The sequence below is a fragment of the Agrilus planipennis genome, unplaced genomic scaffold (assembly GCF_000699045.2).
Source record: "Agrilus planipennis isolate EAB-ADULT unplaced genomic scaffold, Apla_2.0 scaffold11, whole genome shotgun sequence".
NCBI classification, from domain to species: domain Eukaryota; kingdom Metazoa; phylum Arthropoda; class Insecta; order Coleoptera; family Buprestidae; genus Agrilus; species Agrilus planipennis.
Window position 1 is genome coordinate 1695101 of NW_020440736.1, and position 18891 is coordinate 1713991.

At 36.9% G+C, this 18891-nt stretch overlaps 2 protein-coding genes across 2 annotated transcripts in view; both read left to right on the forward strand.

The window, feature by feature from the left end:
• Positions 1–6304, forward strand: part of LOC108733900 — a 39263-nt gene extending 32959 nt beyond the window's left edge. The window contains exon 10 of the mRNA XM_025979847.1: positions 4739–6304. Coding sequence (XP_025835632.1) covers positions 4739–5247 — 509 coding nt within the window. The 3' untranslated portion in view covers positions 5248–6304. The remainder of the gene's footprint in view (positions 1–4738) is intronic.
• A 5812-nt stretch (positions 6305–12116) lies between these two features.
• Positions 12117–18891, forward strand: part of LOC108733899 — a 39874-nt gene continuing 33099 nt past the window's right edge. The window contains exon 1 of the mRNA XM_025979848.1: positions 12117–12451. Coding sequence (XP_025835633.1) covers positions 12375–12451 — 77 coding nt within the window. The 5' untranslated portion in view covers positions 12117–12374. The remainder of the gene's footprint in view (positions 12452–18891) is intronic.

Consider the following 18891-nt stretch of genomic DNA (forward strand, 5'->3'; position numbering starts at 1 on the left):
AAAGTTAATAAATATGCCAATTTTTATACATTTCTAGGCATGTAAATATTTATATAGTCATTCTTAAACAATATTCAAAGGTAAAACTAATGAAAAATACATAAAAATATTGAGAAAGTTATATAAAACATTATTTAAATAGCTTTATCAATAGGGTAGGTTAGGTTAGGTTAGGTTAGGTTAGGTTATGTTATCGGGTTTTGTTCAAGTGACCACCCTCTTTCGATCCCCCACCTCCACTCGCTTGAAAATATTTTTTTTATTGAATTTTATTTGAATTGTAATGTATGAAAATTGTCAAAATAATCAACTGTCAACCCCCATAACTTTTTAGGGGGGTAAGACCGCCGCAAATTTTTTATGGGGTTTTACTCAGGTGACCACCCTCTTTCGATCCCCCTACCCTCTTTCGATCCCCCCCTACCCTCACCACCATCTAACCCACATAATTTTTTATGGGGGTGAGACCGCCACGAACTTTTTATGGTACAGTGCTGGGGGAGACCTACCCTTTCGATCCCACCCACCTCCACCCACGAAGGGGATGGGGGCCATCATCTAGACATTTACCAGATTTTTTTTTAATCTATACATCGAAGACGCGATCAAGGCAAAAGATTAGTATGCTAAGATTTACAGATGATATAGCAGTATTAGCATCTAGCAAGGCGGAGTTAGAGACTAACAAAAAAAATACTGGTATGCAAAGGAAGAAGAAGCAGGGAAATAGTGAATATAAAGATAGGAGACAAAAAATCAGAAGAAAGTAGTCAGATAAGTCAGGACGGAAGGAGTAGTAGGGATGTAAGGCAGAGGATTGCGCAGGCTCGTATTGCCTTCGATATGAAGAAGTCATTTCTATGCTCGCGAACGGTTAATTTAGAAACTAGAAAAAGGTTGTTAAAGGCGTATATTTAGAGCGCGGCGCTGCACGGGTGCGAAACATGGACAGTGGGATCAGCGGAATAGAAAAGGTTAGAAGCGTTCGAAATGTGGTGTTACTGGCGAATGAAGAGGATGATACCGTGAGGATAGAGAAGGTTAGAAATGAGAGGTATTAGAAAGAATAGGAGAACAGAGGACTCTATGGAAGTCAATAAGAAATAGGAGAGATAGGTTGGTAGGACACCTTCTCAGACATCAAAGTTTAGTCAGAGACATATTAGAGACAGAAACGGGAGTTAGGAGGAGTAGAGGTAGACCTAGATTAGATTACTGTTCGCAAATAATTAAGGATGTGGGTTGTTCTAGTTTTAGGGAAATGCGAAGTTTAGCTCAGGATAGGAAAAAGTGGAGGTACGTGTCCAAGCAGTCTTAAGATTGACGACCTTATGATGATGATAATGATGATAAAAGTTATCACATAATACCAGATATTCTAATATCAATATATATTTTGTTCCTAATCTTTAGACATCCATTCCAACTTAATTAAGACAAGGGAACGTACATACGTACTACGTAACCCATTTATTATAACTTTTCCCTTCCTCGATGACCACCCGTAGTATGTACCGAGACCCCTCCCCCCTTTCCCTTTAGTTTTCACGTAGTAATTCATAAATATGGTTTTAAATTATTTTTTTGTAAACAGAAAGTTTTGAATATAGATCGAAAAAGTGCGAGATTTCTCTAGAGGATATTGAGTGCGTGACGAAAAACTAATTCTCGTCCGCCCCTGTAACCAAGCGTGGTATTTTTAAAGACTTCATCCCCCCCCCTGACTGTTCAAGTAGTATAGATACATTTCCTATGGTTATTCAACAATGTACTTTCTGGTGTTTCTGGTTTTGAAATGTGCGTGATTTCACTGCACTTTATTTCATCATTCAGGTGGATGTCGTTGCGGACATTTTTACAGGCCTTTTGTTTTTTCATTGATATTGGTTGCATAATTGCTCTTCACGAAAAGTCTTTTCATTTTAACTGAATGGAAGGTCTGTTTTAAAATTTTGGAAAAGAATTTTTGAAATCGGATGAGTAGTATGCCTCCTTCATCCAAATTTATAAACATTACTTCACAGTGGCATCTCTCATAAGCTCTATTTCCTATCAAATGAGCAAGTATTTCACTTTGCTCACAAGGCAAATTGTGTACCGTCGCAAAGTAAATTTGGTTTCCCGTGTCTTCTGTTTGGCATTGACCAAAAAACGGAACAATAGATTTAATTCGTCCTAGTGTTAAAAAAACATGAAAATTCCGAAAGGCAAAAATGACATTTAAAATAATTTAGAAGAGCAATTCTAAAACAGGAAATATGTTTCTTTGTCATACCTACTTTATGCAAACCACTAGAAGCCGCCGTTCCTCTCTCGTAGCGTCTAATATTATCATCCATATTTCATTCCTCAAATGCTTGAGGGTCAGGTACCGCACGAGAAGTTCTAATTTAAAAATCCCTGCATTTTACAAAGTATGCACACTATTTGCCTTTAACCGGTAGATATGATGTATTTTATACAAAATGTTATTCTTCTGTCACCATAAAAACGCAATGATATCAGATGTCTTTATTGGCTCATTGACGCCATTAATATGGGCGACCACTTGATGTTATTACAGTTAAATTAAATATTGCTTTCTTCAAATTTTTGCCATATAAAAATTAAAAAAAAGGAAATAAGGATTACATTAAGATTTTGAGTTAACTCGGATAGGAACTCTTGTAGCTTCAGTGTATCCGTTTGCAAGCAAAAAAATAACAATCAAATTTATGAACTCAGTCAATTCAATACTCATAAAATACATACTATATCGTCAAGCATGAATTGGTGAAATAATGGATTTCAATTTAATTTGAATTTTCCAGAAATAGCATGAGGTCGCAGGAAACCTACCAGCTGCACCTCCAGCAATTATTATTTTTATTCAGCCTCGCACTAAGGACACCTGTTACCCTACTTCCACACAGCTTTGTTCTCAACTAATTTAGTTAAATACTTTTCCAATTCTGTTTGTTACTCAAATTCCGACCTTTTCGTTTAACCTTCTCGTTGAACATTCGGATCCTTTTGAAGAGTCGCGCCACCGGATCATTTCAAACATTACGATCATAACTAAAGACTATTCTACCTGGATTTTCAATTTATACTTGTAGAGTGATTTGTAATGATTAATAGATAGGGTAAAACTGGGGGAGATGGACCAGCCGGAGAGACGGATCGGTGCTTTTTACTAGTATGAAGCACAAGTCATTTCAAACGGTTAGACATGTGACCTTGAGGAAAGCTGGACATAAGTAATATAAATATACTTACTTTGGGTGTTTCATTCCCACCAGCCAGTAATGCTGGTGGGCGGGCAGTCCCTCCGGACTACGCCGGAAGGTAGGGCAGAGGCCCTCTTCAGCCTGCTTTCAGGAATCGTGGGAATGGGTGGGTGGTGGTTCGGGTGAGAAAGATGAGACGGACGAAATGAAGACGGAAGAGAATGAAAGATAATCTGTGGAATATTACTGCCCCATCATTTGCCTTAGTGATCCAAAGAAACCACAGAAAAACTTGGACCAAGGCAGACGGACGCGGACTCCAATGCTACGCAATAGTCTAAACCTCTGGGCCATGCCGCTCAGTACTTAGTTCTTGATTCCCAATGAATCTTGTATTTTCGTACCCCGTCTATATAGTTGTATCTGTATTTCGAATATAGAGACCTAACGACATGGTCTAGAGCTTTAGACCATTGCTTAGCATTCGGAAGAACTCCGGGTCGATTCCGGGTCTGTGTATCTAGGTCCAAGTTTTTCTGTGGATCTTCTTGGATCACTTAGGCAAACGCTGGGGCAGTAATATTTCACAGATAATCTTTCATTCTCTTCTGTCTTCATTTCGCCCGTCTCAACTTTCTCACCCGAACCGCCACCCACCCATTCCCACGATTCCTGAAAGCGATTCTGGGTGCATCTGCCTTGGTCCAAGTTTTTCTGTGGTTTCCTTGGATCATTTAGGCAAATGCTGTAGTAATAATATTCCACAGATAATCTTTCATTCTCTTCTGTCTTCATTTCGTCCGTCTCATCTTTCTTACGTGAACCACCACCCCACATATTCCCACGATTCCTGAAAGGAGGCTGAAGAGGGCCTTTCGCCCTACCTTCCGGCGTAGTCTGGAGGGAACTGCCAGCCCACCAGCATTATTGGCTGGTGGTAATGAAACAACGAATTGTAACTTTTCTTGCTTCGAAAAGAACTCAAAAATCGCTCGTCGCAGTGGTTCGTCGTTTCATACTACCGATTCGACTGATATCCGGGATCTGGAAGCGGCTTTTAAAATTTCAGAAGCCGGTTTACTTCACTCTTTCTAAGGATCAGAATCAGTGGATCGGAGCAGATCTGAATCGAATGTCATTACTACTGCATACGTTCAAATAGGCAAATGTTTCTTTAGGGATAATTTTCTACATCATTAAGTCATATAACATTGTTTAATATAATCCTCATTGATGTTTGATAGCAGTTTATTATTCATGTAGTGTCTACCGAAAATGTAAGTTGAACCGCTTGTCCCTGGAGAACAAATAAACAAAACAAACTTCTTTTATTCTAAAGCAAACTCATGTAGCACTACATAACCTCACTTTGATCTAGTTAGGGCTCGTTTAACAAAATTTGTGTTCGAAATACAACAACCTGCACTATTTTGTGAATGTGAATAAACCCTTATTGTGTATCCTTTATTTTCGTCATAATAACAGTTTTAATTCATTATAAATTATTGCTTATCCTGTTTCCATTACAGGAAAGACTGTGTGTTCCACGTCAGTATCAACCGGCGGATGTACTGAAGCACTTTCGGTAAAGAAGTCTGCTGAAATAGCCGCCTTATTTGCCGACATCAAATTAAGTCAAACAACCGACATAACCCACCTCATACCACCGAAAGATTACGACATCGATTCAGGGAGACGATCCAATTCGAACAGGTCGTCGTCGTATACACCGAGAGATCGAGGTTACTTCAAATCGGACAAGAGGAAGTCGGACAGACTGAACAGCATTCCTCCACCGATACCTATTGGCCCAAGGGTCATGAATAATCCCGTCTACGTGCCTCAGAAATCAGAAAAGAGCAAGTTATATAGTACCAGGAATGGCCTCTATACCATCCCCAGTCAGTCCGACGAGTCGCGGAGGTCTAGCTTTAGCGAATCTAGGAATAAGGACAAAAAGTCCGTTGATGAACAACGGTACGGTAGCAGCCGAAACGTTAGTAATAATTTAGAAAACTCATTAGGATACTTGCCATGATATACTGTTTTTACTGTAACACAGGTACAACAGAATCGAAATATGGACACTTAGTATACCACAATGATTCATATACAGCTTATAGAGAAATCAGAATTAAATTTGTCCCTTTTGGTACACTAATGTGCTATTTTACGTTCGGAAATCAATTCCAACCTTGCCATATCGAAGGGATATTCATTTCTGAAGCACCTAACCTAAACAAATACCTTCAGATGTACTTAAATGAGCAAAATACTAATTAAACATAATTTATATAGCCGGAAATGTAGTTTCTTAGAAATAAAATACAACATCACTACGTTAGGAATGATTTTCAAAAAATAGAAATAAAGTTGAAGGCAAGTGTAGTACCTACATACTCCAGTCAAGTTTTACTTGGTTCCAGATACTTAGGTTAATGGGCTTTATGAATTTTGTGCGCAGAAAGACTAGAGATTAGGAGCATAGGGACAATGTTCGGTGCAAGCGTCGCAATGTTGCGCTCATCGTTGCGCAGTAAGGCAGTGCGCATCCCATTTGACACGGTCGCTAATCGAACAGCGTCTTTTGTCCTTTAGTTTTATTTTTTAGGTTATGTAAAATATTTTGAAAACTAACTAGTTTTACGTCATTATAACGTTGGATGTTGAATCGGTTTCTTTATTTTGTCGCGCACTATTTTTATTTGACAAAATCGACTCAAGGTATCGTGGAAAATTGATTTTACAATTTCGTTAACTAATTTTGTGTAATTTATTTAAAAATGAATATGAAATAAAAACATAGTATTACTCGTAACGCATGAAGGTTGTTGGTTTATACAAATATTTATGCGTATGTAGTATGTACATAGCTATTCAGGGGCGTAGGTTGCGGGGGGGTTAATAAGTCACAAATATATTCCTCGTGATTTCGTTTAATTAATAATGTAGGTAAGTGGTTACATTGAGATGAAGATGAATATGAAACAAAATGTACCACATAAGAAATGTGTTATGAAAGAAATTTACATGTGCAATATTTTTTTATTATTAGATATTAAGGTACTTTGTGAAAACGGTAAATAGAAGGTTTATTTAATACACCACTGTATTATTAACGATTTAATTTATCGTTTAATTATTATTAATTTTTACCTATATCTTTTTATAATTTTATTTTATTTTTACAATTTTTCAAGCAATCAACTTTTTGGTTGTAGAAGGCGAAAAATTATATTAAGTGCAATGATATATGAGTAATTGTAGCTAAATGACTTGTAATTTTAAGGGGATAATTTATACTATAATAACTTGTGATTTATTTAATCATATGGCTTATTTATAAATTAGTACAATAATAACGTGCAATATAGGAATGAAGTGCAATATTTTTAATAAAGTATATTTTTGAAAATAATCTTTTGTCTTTTATTATCCTTTGATTCCTTGAAATGTAAGGTTAAGGTTTACTTCCTGTGCAGTTGTCACGTTAAACTGACGAAAAAATACCAGACTTTATAAAACATCGGAAAAGAGATGATAAAGGGAGAATTAAGTTCCTGAAAAAGAAAAACTAGTAGAGGTGAAAAAAACTGAGTTTTACTTAAACTGAGTACTGAGTAAAATTCAGTTTTACTTCAGTCCTTGAAGAAGGTAACTTTGTTACCGAAAAGTGCTTCGGACAACTACAGTGTCGTGTTTTGGCGATGGGGTTTTGAGCTTTTCTGTTTGTTCTACAACAACCGCCAAAGTTTTTCCAATTTTCATATAACAAGGGTGTGTTGAAAACGCAGCAAATGACTACAGTTCCAAGTGGAAACAACAAAGAAGATAAATTAATTTTGGCACATACTATATACAGTTTTGTACAACTTTTTCGAAGTTATTTATCACTTCCCAAAGTTTAATTTTATGGAAAAATCTATTCTATTATCAGAAAGGGGACCGAGAAATAATCGAATTTTCAGTTGAATAAGCGAGATTTTCTTGAACCTCAAAATAGGCTCTTAATATAAATTCTGCCGGCGCTTATCAACTGCCACAGTCATGAGCTTTATAGCGTTGTTTATTGGAGTATAAACCGAAGTTTCCGGTACTAAACTAAGACCCTGCATATAAGCATACACTTATACACACACAATGCACGTACGCTCATTGAAGAAATCCTTTGAAGCGTTCCGAGCGCGACTTCAATTATGAAAGCTGCTGATCTAACGGATTACTCCTTTACATAACTACCCGCCCAAGAAACAACATAGGTATATATCAACGAACCACCACAGATTTGGAAGTTTGCGAAAAGGGAGTAAATTACAATTCTCGAACACAAAGAAGGATATCAAGTAATTTTACCTGAGGGAAATTGCCATATGTATGTTGAGTTGGCATTTCCGCTTTAGGGTGCAAAATGGTGTGGTAAATCTTCTGATTTGAACAATTTATTGCGGGCATACGAGGCAACGTTTGTAACAAGAATAAATATGGTGTGTTCTCATTACGTTCCTTGGAGAGGAACGTTTTTATTCAATGGTGTAGTAGAGGTAATTTAGAATGACATGAACTGATTCTGCTTTGTATTGTTCAATGACAAAACTCCACTCCTTTGTTGAATTTTGCATTTCTATATCTTAAATCTGGAGCTCTGTGCCTGTTGTATAACGAGGCTCATGGTTAACAGACCAATTATTGTTTCCATAATGTACAATGAGAATGCAACAATGTCCGTCACCGCTCGCGAATCCGAAAGTTCATGTCATTCCTAATACCGAGGAAAGTAAGTCATGTGGATGCTTAACTATGACTGATGGGAGTGTATGGTTGGTGTACGTATCCCATATGAAAGCACAATAAATGGGATATAAAACAAAGCATCGTTCAATAATATCGATCTACTGTTCGGATAGTTTGTTGTTTAATTTCAGTTTCTTTCTATTGATACTTTCTGTCTCCATTTGATAAGTAAGTTCAAATTCAAATGAGTAGCATTGTCAGTAGTGTGGTGTATACATTTTATTGAAATCGAGTTGCCCTCATACCATAACCTCACTTAAACGCTTGGTGCATAGTCAATTCTCTTGCTCCATAATCAAACACATAAACTCACGGTTAATAGCTCATTTCTCACAAGTCAATCAAGGAAACTTTTTCTACCATAATCTAACATAAACAATTAGTATTGTAAAGTACTCTACACAAAAAAAAACAGGAATTCCTTTCCCACCACAACGTAATTTAAATCCGTGCAAAGCGGTCCACACATTCAAGTCAGGGTTCCTTCACACCGTAAGTTTATCTAATGATTCAGTCGATGAGTGTTTAGACACGTTTTAACAGTGACCCTTCAAGAAAAGGATATTCTCATTTAGACACGTCCAACACGTCGAAACATTAGGGATTTTTAATAGACTGATACTGAATATCAAAAGTAGGCGGTAATTTAGCTAGTTCAGACATTTCAGTAGTCGACTACTTCCAGAATATCCTTTAATGCATTTTCCTCAGACAAAAATAAACAAACGAAGATACATTTAATACTCCAAATAATCTCCATTAGTTTCAATGATTTTATTCCATCGTTTGGTAAACTGAGGAATTCTTTCGCGGAAGAAACTTGGTGGTTTCGACAGAATAAAATCATCAATGCTTACTTGGACCTCGTCAACTGTTCTGAAGTTATTAACCAGGTGATGATGAAGCGATCGGAATAGATGGTAATCCTTTGGGGCAAAGTCTAGCGAATAAGCCGAGGGAGAACCTATCAACCCAATCCACAGATGACATCTTTGGTACCTTATGCAACATGCGGCTGCCCATTACCGTCTTGCAAAATCAGTTGTCTATTGCCGTTAGCAGTGAAAGACCTCTTTTGCTCTAAAGCATCAGTTAAACATATAAGTTGCTGTTGATACAGGTCTGCAGTAACAGTCTCGTTAGATTTCAGCAACTCATAATGCACTACGCCTTTCATATCCCACCAGATACATAGTAACACTTTTTGTGAATGAATGTTGGTCTTTGGAGTCGATGTTGACGGCTGACCGGGATTCACCCAAGATTTTTTACGTTTAGGGTTTTCGTACAACACTCATTTTTTATCGCCAAAGATAATTTTATAAAGAAAATCTTTTCTTTTGAACTTGGCCGTATTCACTCGTCGCTCTTTGTTTTCAGGAGTCAAGTTATGCGGAACTCATCTACCCTGTTTTTGAATTTTATCAAGTTGATGTAGGAGGTGTGAAACGCATTGCTGAGTAGCACCTGGTTGTGGTGCAAACTCTGCTTAAGTCTGAATAGGATTTTCTCTTAAGAGTTTTTTCAGTTCTTCATCATCAAACTTTTGTGGTTGACCTGAACGTTCTCTGTCTGAAAAATCAAAATCTCCCATTCTAAACGTATGATACCATTCCTTATACGTTTTATGTTACAGCGTTTACCACCAGGACAGCACAAATCATTGCTGCAGCACCAGCAGCATTATTCTTTAATTGAAACGCAAAAAAAAAGTCTCAAATGTTGCTTGTCGACAAACATACTGCACATTTCTTTCTTGAGCTTATATCAGCTCGTTTGTGAGATGTTCGCTGTTGTTAAGAACCTAATGATATACACTAACAAGTGGCACAAGTTAAATCAATTTATATAACTTTGATACGAAATGATTCACATGCAAAATAAAAGTCTCTTATTAATTTGTATACCTAATATAATATAGGGAGCACGAGTGTGTTTGTGTTCGTGAACGGCTTATGGATTCGCCGACTAGCCGCGGGCGCCTTTCTTCATGTGCGCCGTATTTGTAAATGTGTGTGTCGTACCTGCGTTCTGGGAAAGCAGTTAAACAGTTCAAAGAAAAAGTAAACTATCCGGACGTTTCTAGAAGGTTCTCGAAAGTAAACAAAAGAGTATTTAAAGGAAGTGACGATCGCCGAGATATGAGAAATAAATTGACCGTTACAGAAGTGAATTTAGAAATAAATTGACAGTGATAGCAGTGAAATAAATAGCGCAGTGAATAGTGATATATCAACAGTAATGTAAATAAATCGAATAATTCATAACTTAAGTTTAGTAATAATTTAATAGTGTTTCTAAGTTCTTTAATAATTAGTGTAAATAAATAGTTTGTCGTTATCACTCTAAGAATTTAATTTTGTTAAACACTAATATTACAATAAACTACATTGCAGAGAAATGAGACTGAAAATAGGTATGTGTAAGGGATAGAAGTGAAAGTATATATCAACTCCAGTTCTATATCTATCAACCAAATTATCATTTTTACGTTGAAATAGGCATTCATATGCTAAGTGTTCGTGCTCAAAGTAAAAAAATCCCTTGAGAATAACAACCCGCAGCCGTCGACATTAATTTAAATTTATTCAGAGGTGGAGTTGAAAGCCGTTCCATAAAAAGATCTGCGGATGACTGACCTGTATTATGATTATTTTGGAGTATTTCAAGCTTAAAAATTCAGGGCAGGCAAAGCCTTAAACAATTAGTGGTTCACTCTATTCCTTGCCGTATTTTTGTCAAACTGATTCATTGCACATAAAAATGAATCACAGCATTTAATGCGTGTTAATAGGAGAACAGATGACTCTATGAAAGTCAATACAAAATAGGCGAGATAGGTTGGTAGGACACCTTCTTAGGCATGAAGGTCTAGTCAGAGACATAGTAGAGGCAGAAACCGGAGTTAGGAGGGCTAGAGGTAGACCTAGATTAGACTACTGTTCACAAATAGTTAAGGATGTGGGTTGTTCTAGTTTTAGGGAAATGCGAAGTTTAGCACAGGATAGGAAAGAGTGGAGGTACGTGCCCAACCAGTCCTAGGACTGACGACCTTATGATGAATACATATCAAATGTAAACTGTATTTTATGTATCTACCTATTCTCATTTGTTAGCTGTGTTTACATACTGTTTCACGTTTATTTCAAAATCGAAATGGAGTTTTCCCATTTCTCTTATCCGAGCGGCATGGCTTAGAGGTTTAGACCATTGCTTAGCATTCGGAAGGACGTCGGTTCTATTCTGTATCCATTTGCCTTGGTCTTTTCTGTGGTTTCCTTGGATCACTTAGACAAATGGTGGGATAGTAATATTCCACAGATAATCTTTCATTTTCTTTTGTCTTCATTTCGTCTGTTTCATCTTTGATCCTGAATGCAGGCTGAAGAGGGCCTTCCGCCCTACCTTCTGGCGTAGTCCGGAGGGACTGCGCGCCCACCAGCATTAGTGGCTGGTGGGAATGATATACCCTAATCTAAATTTTTCTCTTACTCGAAATCCGACTTATCTATTATGGAAAACAGCAAAATATTGAATATGTTAGGATCATAAAAGTTAAAGTAGGAAAAGACAACACAAACGCAAAAGACCAGGGTCGGCTTTATAACTGCCAAGTTGGAATTATATCTTTAAACAAGCGTCTTGCTTTTCTAAATTCCTGAGAATGTTGAACTTTCTTTAAAGTCCGATGCTGCCAACATGCTCAAATACTGCTTGCCTGTATCTCTTTCTGTTACACGTCAATTGATGTAATGTTATTCCTTTTTCTTTATTAGTGTCCACTGCAAATCCTATCTGGCATCTCTTCTCTGTCGTGAATTAGCAACCGCTCTAGCCTAGCTAGTAAGTTGAAAGAATAATGCGACAGTTTTATTGCGGACCATGCCAATGTTGTACGTCCCAACTATATCAGCTTGACAACAAAAAAGCACGTAGATAATTGGAAGTTAAAACCGTGCGTAATTCCACGCGAATATTTCTATATCGATCGTACCCTTATCATCTCGGCAGAGTGTCGCGACGTTCAGCGTCGCCGTCGTCGTCGTCGTCGCGATTGAGCAACAGGCTATCCGAAGCCGCTAGTTGAACCGAAAGCGTCGGTGTAGCAAGTCGACGCCATAGACGCTCGACGTCACCACCTGTTACGTTCTCAAAAGTACGCACATACACTGTTTGTTTGTTTGGAGATGCACGAATAGTTTCGATTCCGTTTATCTTCTTCGGTGGCGTTAAGTCACGAATGCATCACTCGATCTTCCACCACAGCTTAGTTTTGTGATAAGAGTTGAGACACACGATGTTTGACGTTTAATAAAAACAATGAGCGATTTTATCCGTACGGGAATTGAATTGTAATAAGATAAAGACAAGAGAATGTTTGAACAAGAAAGCGCTAACAATACGAACAAGTTTGTGTGTCCAAATGACAGGCAGTTAGCCCTAAGGGCTAAGTAAGTATTTTAGATAGAATTTTTCTTTATAAAGAATTTCATTTAGAATAGTTACCAAATTTCAGTGCCTAAACTGTTGTCGTGTTCCAAGCATGGCTAACTTAATTTTATAAGGACAATTTTATGAATGTAGTGAGAGTATAGATATTTTTAATTATTAAAAAAAAAGAGGCATAATATAAAAGTATTTCATCATCATTATAAGGTCGTCAGTCCTAAGACTGGTTGGACACGCACCTCCACTCCTTCCTGACCTAATCTTCGCATTTCCCTAAAACTAAAAGTAGCTTTATACTTAGAAATGCTAATAGTAAAATAGGATTACTTCACAACAAGGAGGGTTTGTTATTTTTTGGAGTAATATATATGTACTCGTTTTACATTGCATATGAATAGCAGCTACATACAGTCCATAAAACTTTAAGAAAGTAAAACAAATGAAGTAGGTTAGATGGGTATATTTAAGAAGGCTTATTATTCCCAATTTTTCAGTTTCCATTGTGTTTCAGAATAACATTTGTTATTTAAGTGTTTATATGAGTAATATTATGAAAATGTTATTTAACAATTATAAAAATCCTGAAGATATAAATTAAAAAAATATTTTTCCGCACTTAATTGTAATTATTTACCCTGTAATTTATTCATCAATCATATTTTTGTAGAAGCGAATAATTCTCAAATTTATCTTTATGCCAACGGTCTAGAAGTATCTCAATTTAGTTTGGGAATTTCATCATAAAGTCATCAGTCCTAAGACTGGTTGGACACGCACTTCCACTCTTTCCTATACTGAGCTAATCTCCGCATTCCTCTGGAACTAGAACATTCCACAACCTTAACCGTTTGTGAACAGTAATCTAATCTAAGTCTACCTATACTCCTCTGAACTCCTGCTTATTCTTCTAATATGTCTCTAACAAGTCCTTCATATCTGAAAAGGTATCCTACCAACCTATCTCGCCTATTTCTTACCGACTTCTTACTTTTTCTAATGCCTCGTCATTTCTAACCCTTTCTATCCGCTATATCCTCATCATTTGCCTATAATACCAGATTTTTAACGCTTCTAACCTTTTCTTTTCCGCCGCGCCCACCGTCCACGTTTCGCACCCGTACGAAGCCGTGATCCAAACATTCACCTTTAACAATTATTTTCGAGTATCTAAATAAACCATTAATTGCAAGCTTAGAAGTAAGCAAGAATCACTAGATATTATTTGGTACAGCTATTAATTTTTAAAAAGAATTTCGGATTTTATTAAAGCAACACGATTGATTAGGCCACTTTATTTTGAAAGTAGGAAAGATGTTATCATTCAGGAAGCTCAGAAGAGAATGGTGTTTATTGTAAGAACATGATGCATACACATATACAACTCATTTCAAACGGTTAGAGATATGCCCCTTGCCTTTACCTGGATGTGCCGTGACCAAATTCCATATTCAATCAGATTTTATCTAGTATTATCTATTTTGTCTTACCGAGCAGTTTGGCCTAGAGATTTAGTCCATTGCGTAGCATTCGGGAGGACGACGGTTCGATCCCGGGTCCGTCTGCCTTGGTCCAAGTTTTTCTGTGATTTCCTTGGATCATTTAGCCAAATGCTGGTGCAGTAATATTCCACAGATAATCTTTCATTCTCTTCTACCTTCGTTTAGTTCGTCTCATCTTTTTCACCCGAACCACCACCCACCCATTCCTACGATTCCTGAAACGAGGCTGAAGAGGGCCTTCCGTCCTACCTTCCGGCGTAGTCCAGAAGGACTGCCCGCCCACCAGCAGTAGTGGCTGGTGGGAATAAAACACCCAAAGCAAGTATTTTTGTATTATACTTCGTTTACTTTCTGTAGCGATGTGACCGTCAGTTTGACCGGCGCAAAGTAGAAAAGAACAGCACTAGGCCAGAAAAGGAAGGAGACAACTCTCGGTAAAGCTCTTAACCGGTAAGGACCGTACAATCCGTACAGTACTGCACAGAAAAATTGACCATTTTATCCATTACAATTGCATTGCTCAAATGTGCTGTTATTGGTACCATTTACTACTGAAAATATCAACGAGTTGTTTTTTTATGTTTGAAGACATATTAAAGGCTTTAACGCTTGTTTTCGACTCGCACTACTATTCATGATTGAACAAAACTTTTGGCAAGTAATGTATGAAAAAGTATGTTTAATGAACAAGAGTCGAGAGTATAATGAGGTTCTTTCTCCCTACCTACGATTTTCCCAGCGCGCATTCAAGACATTTGAAGGGGCACATCGCTAGAGAAAGTAAATGAAGTATACTTATCTCCAGTTTTTTCAAGGTCACATGCTTAACCGTTTGAAATGACTTGTGCTCTATATGAGTAAGAAGCACTGATCCGTCTCACCAGCTGTTCCATCTCCCCCAACTTTACCCTATTTATTAATATTAATAAACCACTCTACAAGTATAAATTGAAAAGCCAGGTAGAATAATCTTCAGATGAAATAAATAAATGAAAATAACTTTTAAATTAAGCAACAATTTCAACTCCAAAGTATTAGGAACTATTGTACCTAAGTGTCATTTTCAGGTCCCTGTGATATTTCATTTAAAATTCGTGGGATACGAATGAAATTTACAGATTCATTTATTATTCAAATAAGAAGTATCTACCCGAAAATACGAAATTCAAAGAAAATGAAAAAGTTGAAGTTAATTAGAGCAAGTTAACAATTTCATTAAACTTTTCAATTCTGTTTAGAATTTGATTAGTTGAAGGAACTCTTTGTCGACTTTTTCTCCGTTACGGAAAAACTTAAAATTCATACCTCTCCGTGAAAACGGACAGCTGGAACATTAAAAATAACGAGAAACTTTGCAATTACTAACAAAGAAAAATCAATGAAACCGATGAACGGAAAGCTTCACTAATTTAAACAAATTTATCAAAATCGAACTGATCATAGACTGATCACCATGAACTCCTTTGTTCAGTATTGGTAACGTGCTCATTACGTATTGTGAGTTACTCAGTGGATTCACTTCAGCAAGTAGATATAAATGGATTTTGTTAAACATATTCAATTCCATTTAATGTAGTTTTATAATCAGGAAGTGTAGAATTGCTAAGGAAGAGTGGATTGATATGAGGTGTAAAGAAGTAAAAAAACAGTTTGAAGTAGGTAAAACCGATGAGGCGTATAATATAATTAGAAGGAATTTTAGAGATGTAGGGTACAGTAGTAATAATATAAAAAACGAGGCAGGAGTCATTTTGATAGAAAATGAGGAAAAGGCAGATACGTTAAAAGAATATTTAAAGAATCTATAGGCAGGCCGTGACTTAGGAGAAAGATAGTGTGAAGATGGATGAACTAGGTTATCCCATAATAAGAGAAGAGTTCGATGTAGCATTAAAAAAAATCGGTTGTCTGTAAAGTCGGTTTACTGGCGATAGTTGAACGTGACAACGTCATAAGAAAATACTGATGGAATGGTTTCATTTTTCATAAGAAAATTTTAATTTTATTTGTTTGATAGATATTTTGTATGGATATAGAGAAGGAGGTAAATGGAAATGTATTATTGTATAGCAGCTGTCCACGCGGACGCATCGCTCATTCAAGTAGGAGAGAGACAGATGTCGAACGCTGCCGAACGCGGAGGCCGATTGTGCCTCTTTGTCGCTCGTTCCGCGCTCTCGCTTGAACTTCAAGCCTTAAATGGAACGCCTCAGAGCGAGGTAACGCCGCATGAGTCATGTTTTTTCGTTCGTGCAGCCGGCTCCATCGAATTACAAGACGTTGTCACGTCAAAAACAAAAAATGGGATACAGGCGGAAACTTTAAAACGTACACGATAAGAGGTTAGAAACCGTATCTTTAAGCTGGTTAGTCACATTTACGAGACGGGAAAAGTCCCAGAGGATTATAAACGGAACGTGGTAATCACCATATCTAAAAAGAGAGGCATGGATAGGTGCGAGACATTTAGAATAATTATCTTAACTTCCCATGTTTCAAAGATCTTAACTAGAATTGTACTAAGAAAAGAAGGATGGAAAAAAAGGCGGAAGAACTATTTGGGGAAGATTAATTTGCCGATGCAGTTAGTTGCAGATATCACTAGATGACAGTATAATACCGTAACTAGATATTGTAGCGACCACGAGCGTGATTGTGTGCGATTGGGCATACGTGTGTGTGAGCGGCTTATCGATTCGCCGATTAGCCGCGGGCGCCTTTCGTCATGTGCGCCGTATCTATAAACTTGTGTGTCGTACCTGCGTTCCGGGAAAGGAATTAAACAGTTCAAAGAAAAGGAAACCTTTCCGGACGGCTCGAGAAAGTTCCAGAAAGGACCCAAAAGAGTATATAAATGAAGGGACGATTGCCGAGAGAGGAGGAGAAATAAATTGACCGTTGCAGAAGTGAATCAAAAAAGAAATAAATTGACAGTGATAGAAGTAAATAAATAGAACAGTGAATAGTAACAGTAGTGCAAATAAATAGAATAATTACCTAAGTTTAGTAATAATTTAATGTTTTTAAGTTCAATAATAATTAGTGTAAATAAATAGTTTTCTTCTTAAAAGTTAATTTGTTAAAACCCGCGAACACTTCTACAAAATTCCTTCGATTTAATCGAGAATGCTTACGACGTGATGATGGGATCTCATATTTGTCTTACTGGGGATGATATGGCGTGGTTTGTTAGCATTTGCTACTAAAATTTCGTCTAAGGCTGCGATGTGTCTTCATAAAAGTGATGTGACCTGTGACGGTCATCGTAATATTCTCCGCAACCAACCTAGGATGAATGTAGCCAACAAACCGTGAAAAATCAGTCCCAACATAATTAAATTAAATGCCGGCCACGACCGTACACTCAGATAACTTAATATTGTCCGCAGTTGTTTATAAAATGACAGATCCTTACAAGCAAGATGCATGGCCACAATAGCAAGATTTATTCTACGTAAACAAATTGAAATATAATTTCCCATATGATAACCAAACTAATAAATGCAGTTACGATATAACATAAATGGACTGTCATCATAAACGTATTTTACTGCACAAACTTTAATAATTGCTTCAATTAATCAATTTTCTGGACTCACCATCATAAGGTCGTCAGTCCTAAGACTGGGTGGACACGCATCTCCACTTTTTCCTATTCTCAGCTAATCTTCGAATTTCCCTAAAACTAGAACATCCTTAACTATTTACGAACAGTAATCTAATCTTGGTCTACCTCTACCCCTCCTAACTCCCGTTTCTTCTTCTAATATGTCTCTGACCACTCCTTCGTGCCTGAGAATGTGTCCTAATAATCTATTTTGCTTATTTCTCATTGACTGTCATAGAGTCGTCTCTTCTCCTATTCTTTCTAATACCTCTTCATTTCTAACCTTGTCTATCCATGGTATCCTCATCATTCGCCTGTAACACTAATTTCGAACGCTTCTAACGTTTCATAGAATAAAGATTCGGACTATAGGGCCGTGGTTCAAGTGAACTATTCTGTTTAGACTTTTCGTCGGTTACTGCGGCTGACATCTTCAGTGGCAGAGCTGCGTTGACAACGTGAACGTAGATTATATCTCGAAGTCTCGACAGCGAATGGATTCCGGCCGTGAAAGCCTTTGTTCTTATATTGCTTCTAACCTTTTCTTTTCCGCCGCACCTACTGTTCACGTTTCACACCCGTACAGCGCCGCGCTCCAAACATACACCTGGATTATTCTTTGTTTAATGCCTATACCACTCTTTCTACCCTAACCTATCTGGCCTCACAGGTCTCAAAAACCAGTACTTCTTCTAGTTTTCCATCTTCGATTTTTATATTGACTCTAACTCTAATTTCGCATTCCAATGTTATTATTTATTTTGTTGTTATAACCTAAATTTTACATTTAATTTTACAATTAATAGACATTGAGGAACACAGTTTTTGCAATCAATCAATAGTTTATCATTGCAATTTTATCAGATAGTCATTTTGCATGTTTGTTCCTATGTAATTATCGGATGATTCATATTGAAATTAAGCCTTCAACATGTCAACATCTGTCGAAGTAAACTTGTAATTAATTTTTAGTGTTTCCTTTTCGAATATTTATTTTGTTTTCGTTTCAATTAACAAAATTTACGCACCACATTTACTGTGATGTTTGAATGGTAATGAATCCAAAAACAATTCAAGCAAAATTTCATGCAAAAACAATGAAAATTGTCAAGCTACCATTTGGCGATTTTCATTAAGCGTCATGGCGGCATTTGGGCGAAATATTCGTATCTAATAAAGTGATTTACAATAAAAACCTTATACCTACAAGTAGCTCTTTTATAATACAAATTATAATTCAGGAAAAATCAAAGAACATAAAATTTTTAAATTATTGTTTTTGTTTTCAAACAAAATTCGTTGCTATCGCTATTGACTTCCTATGTAATAGTCAGAA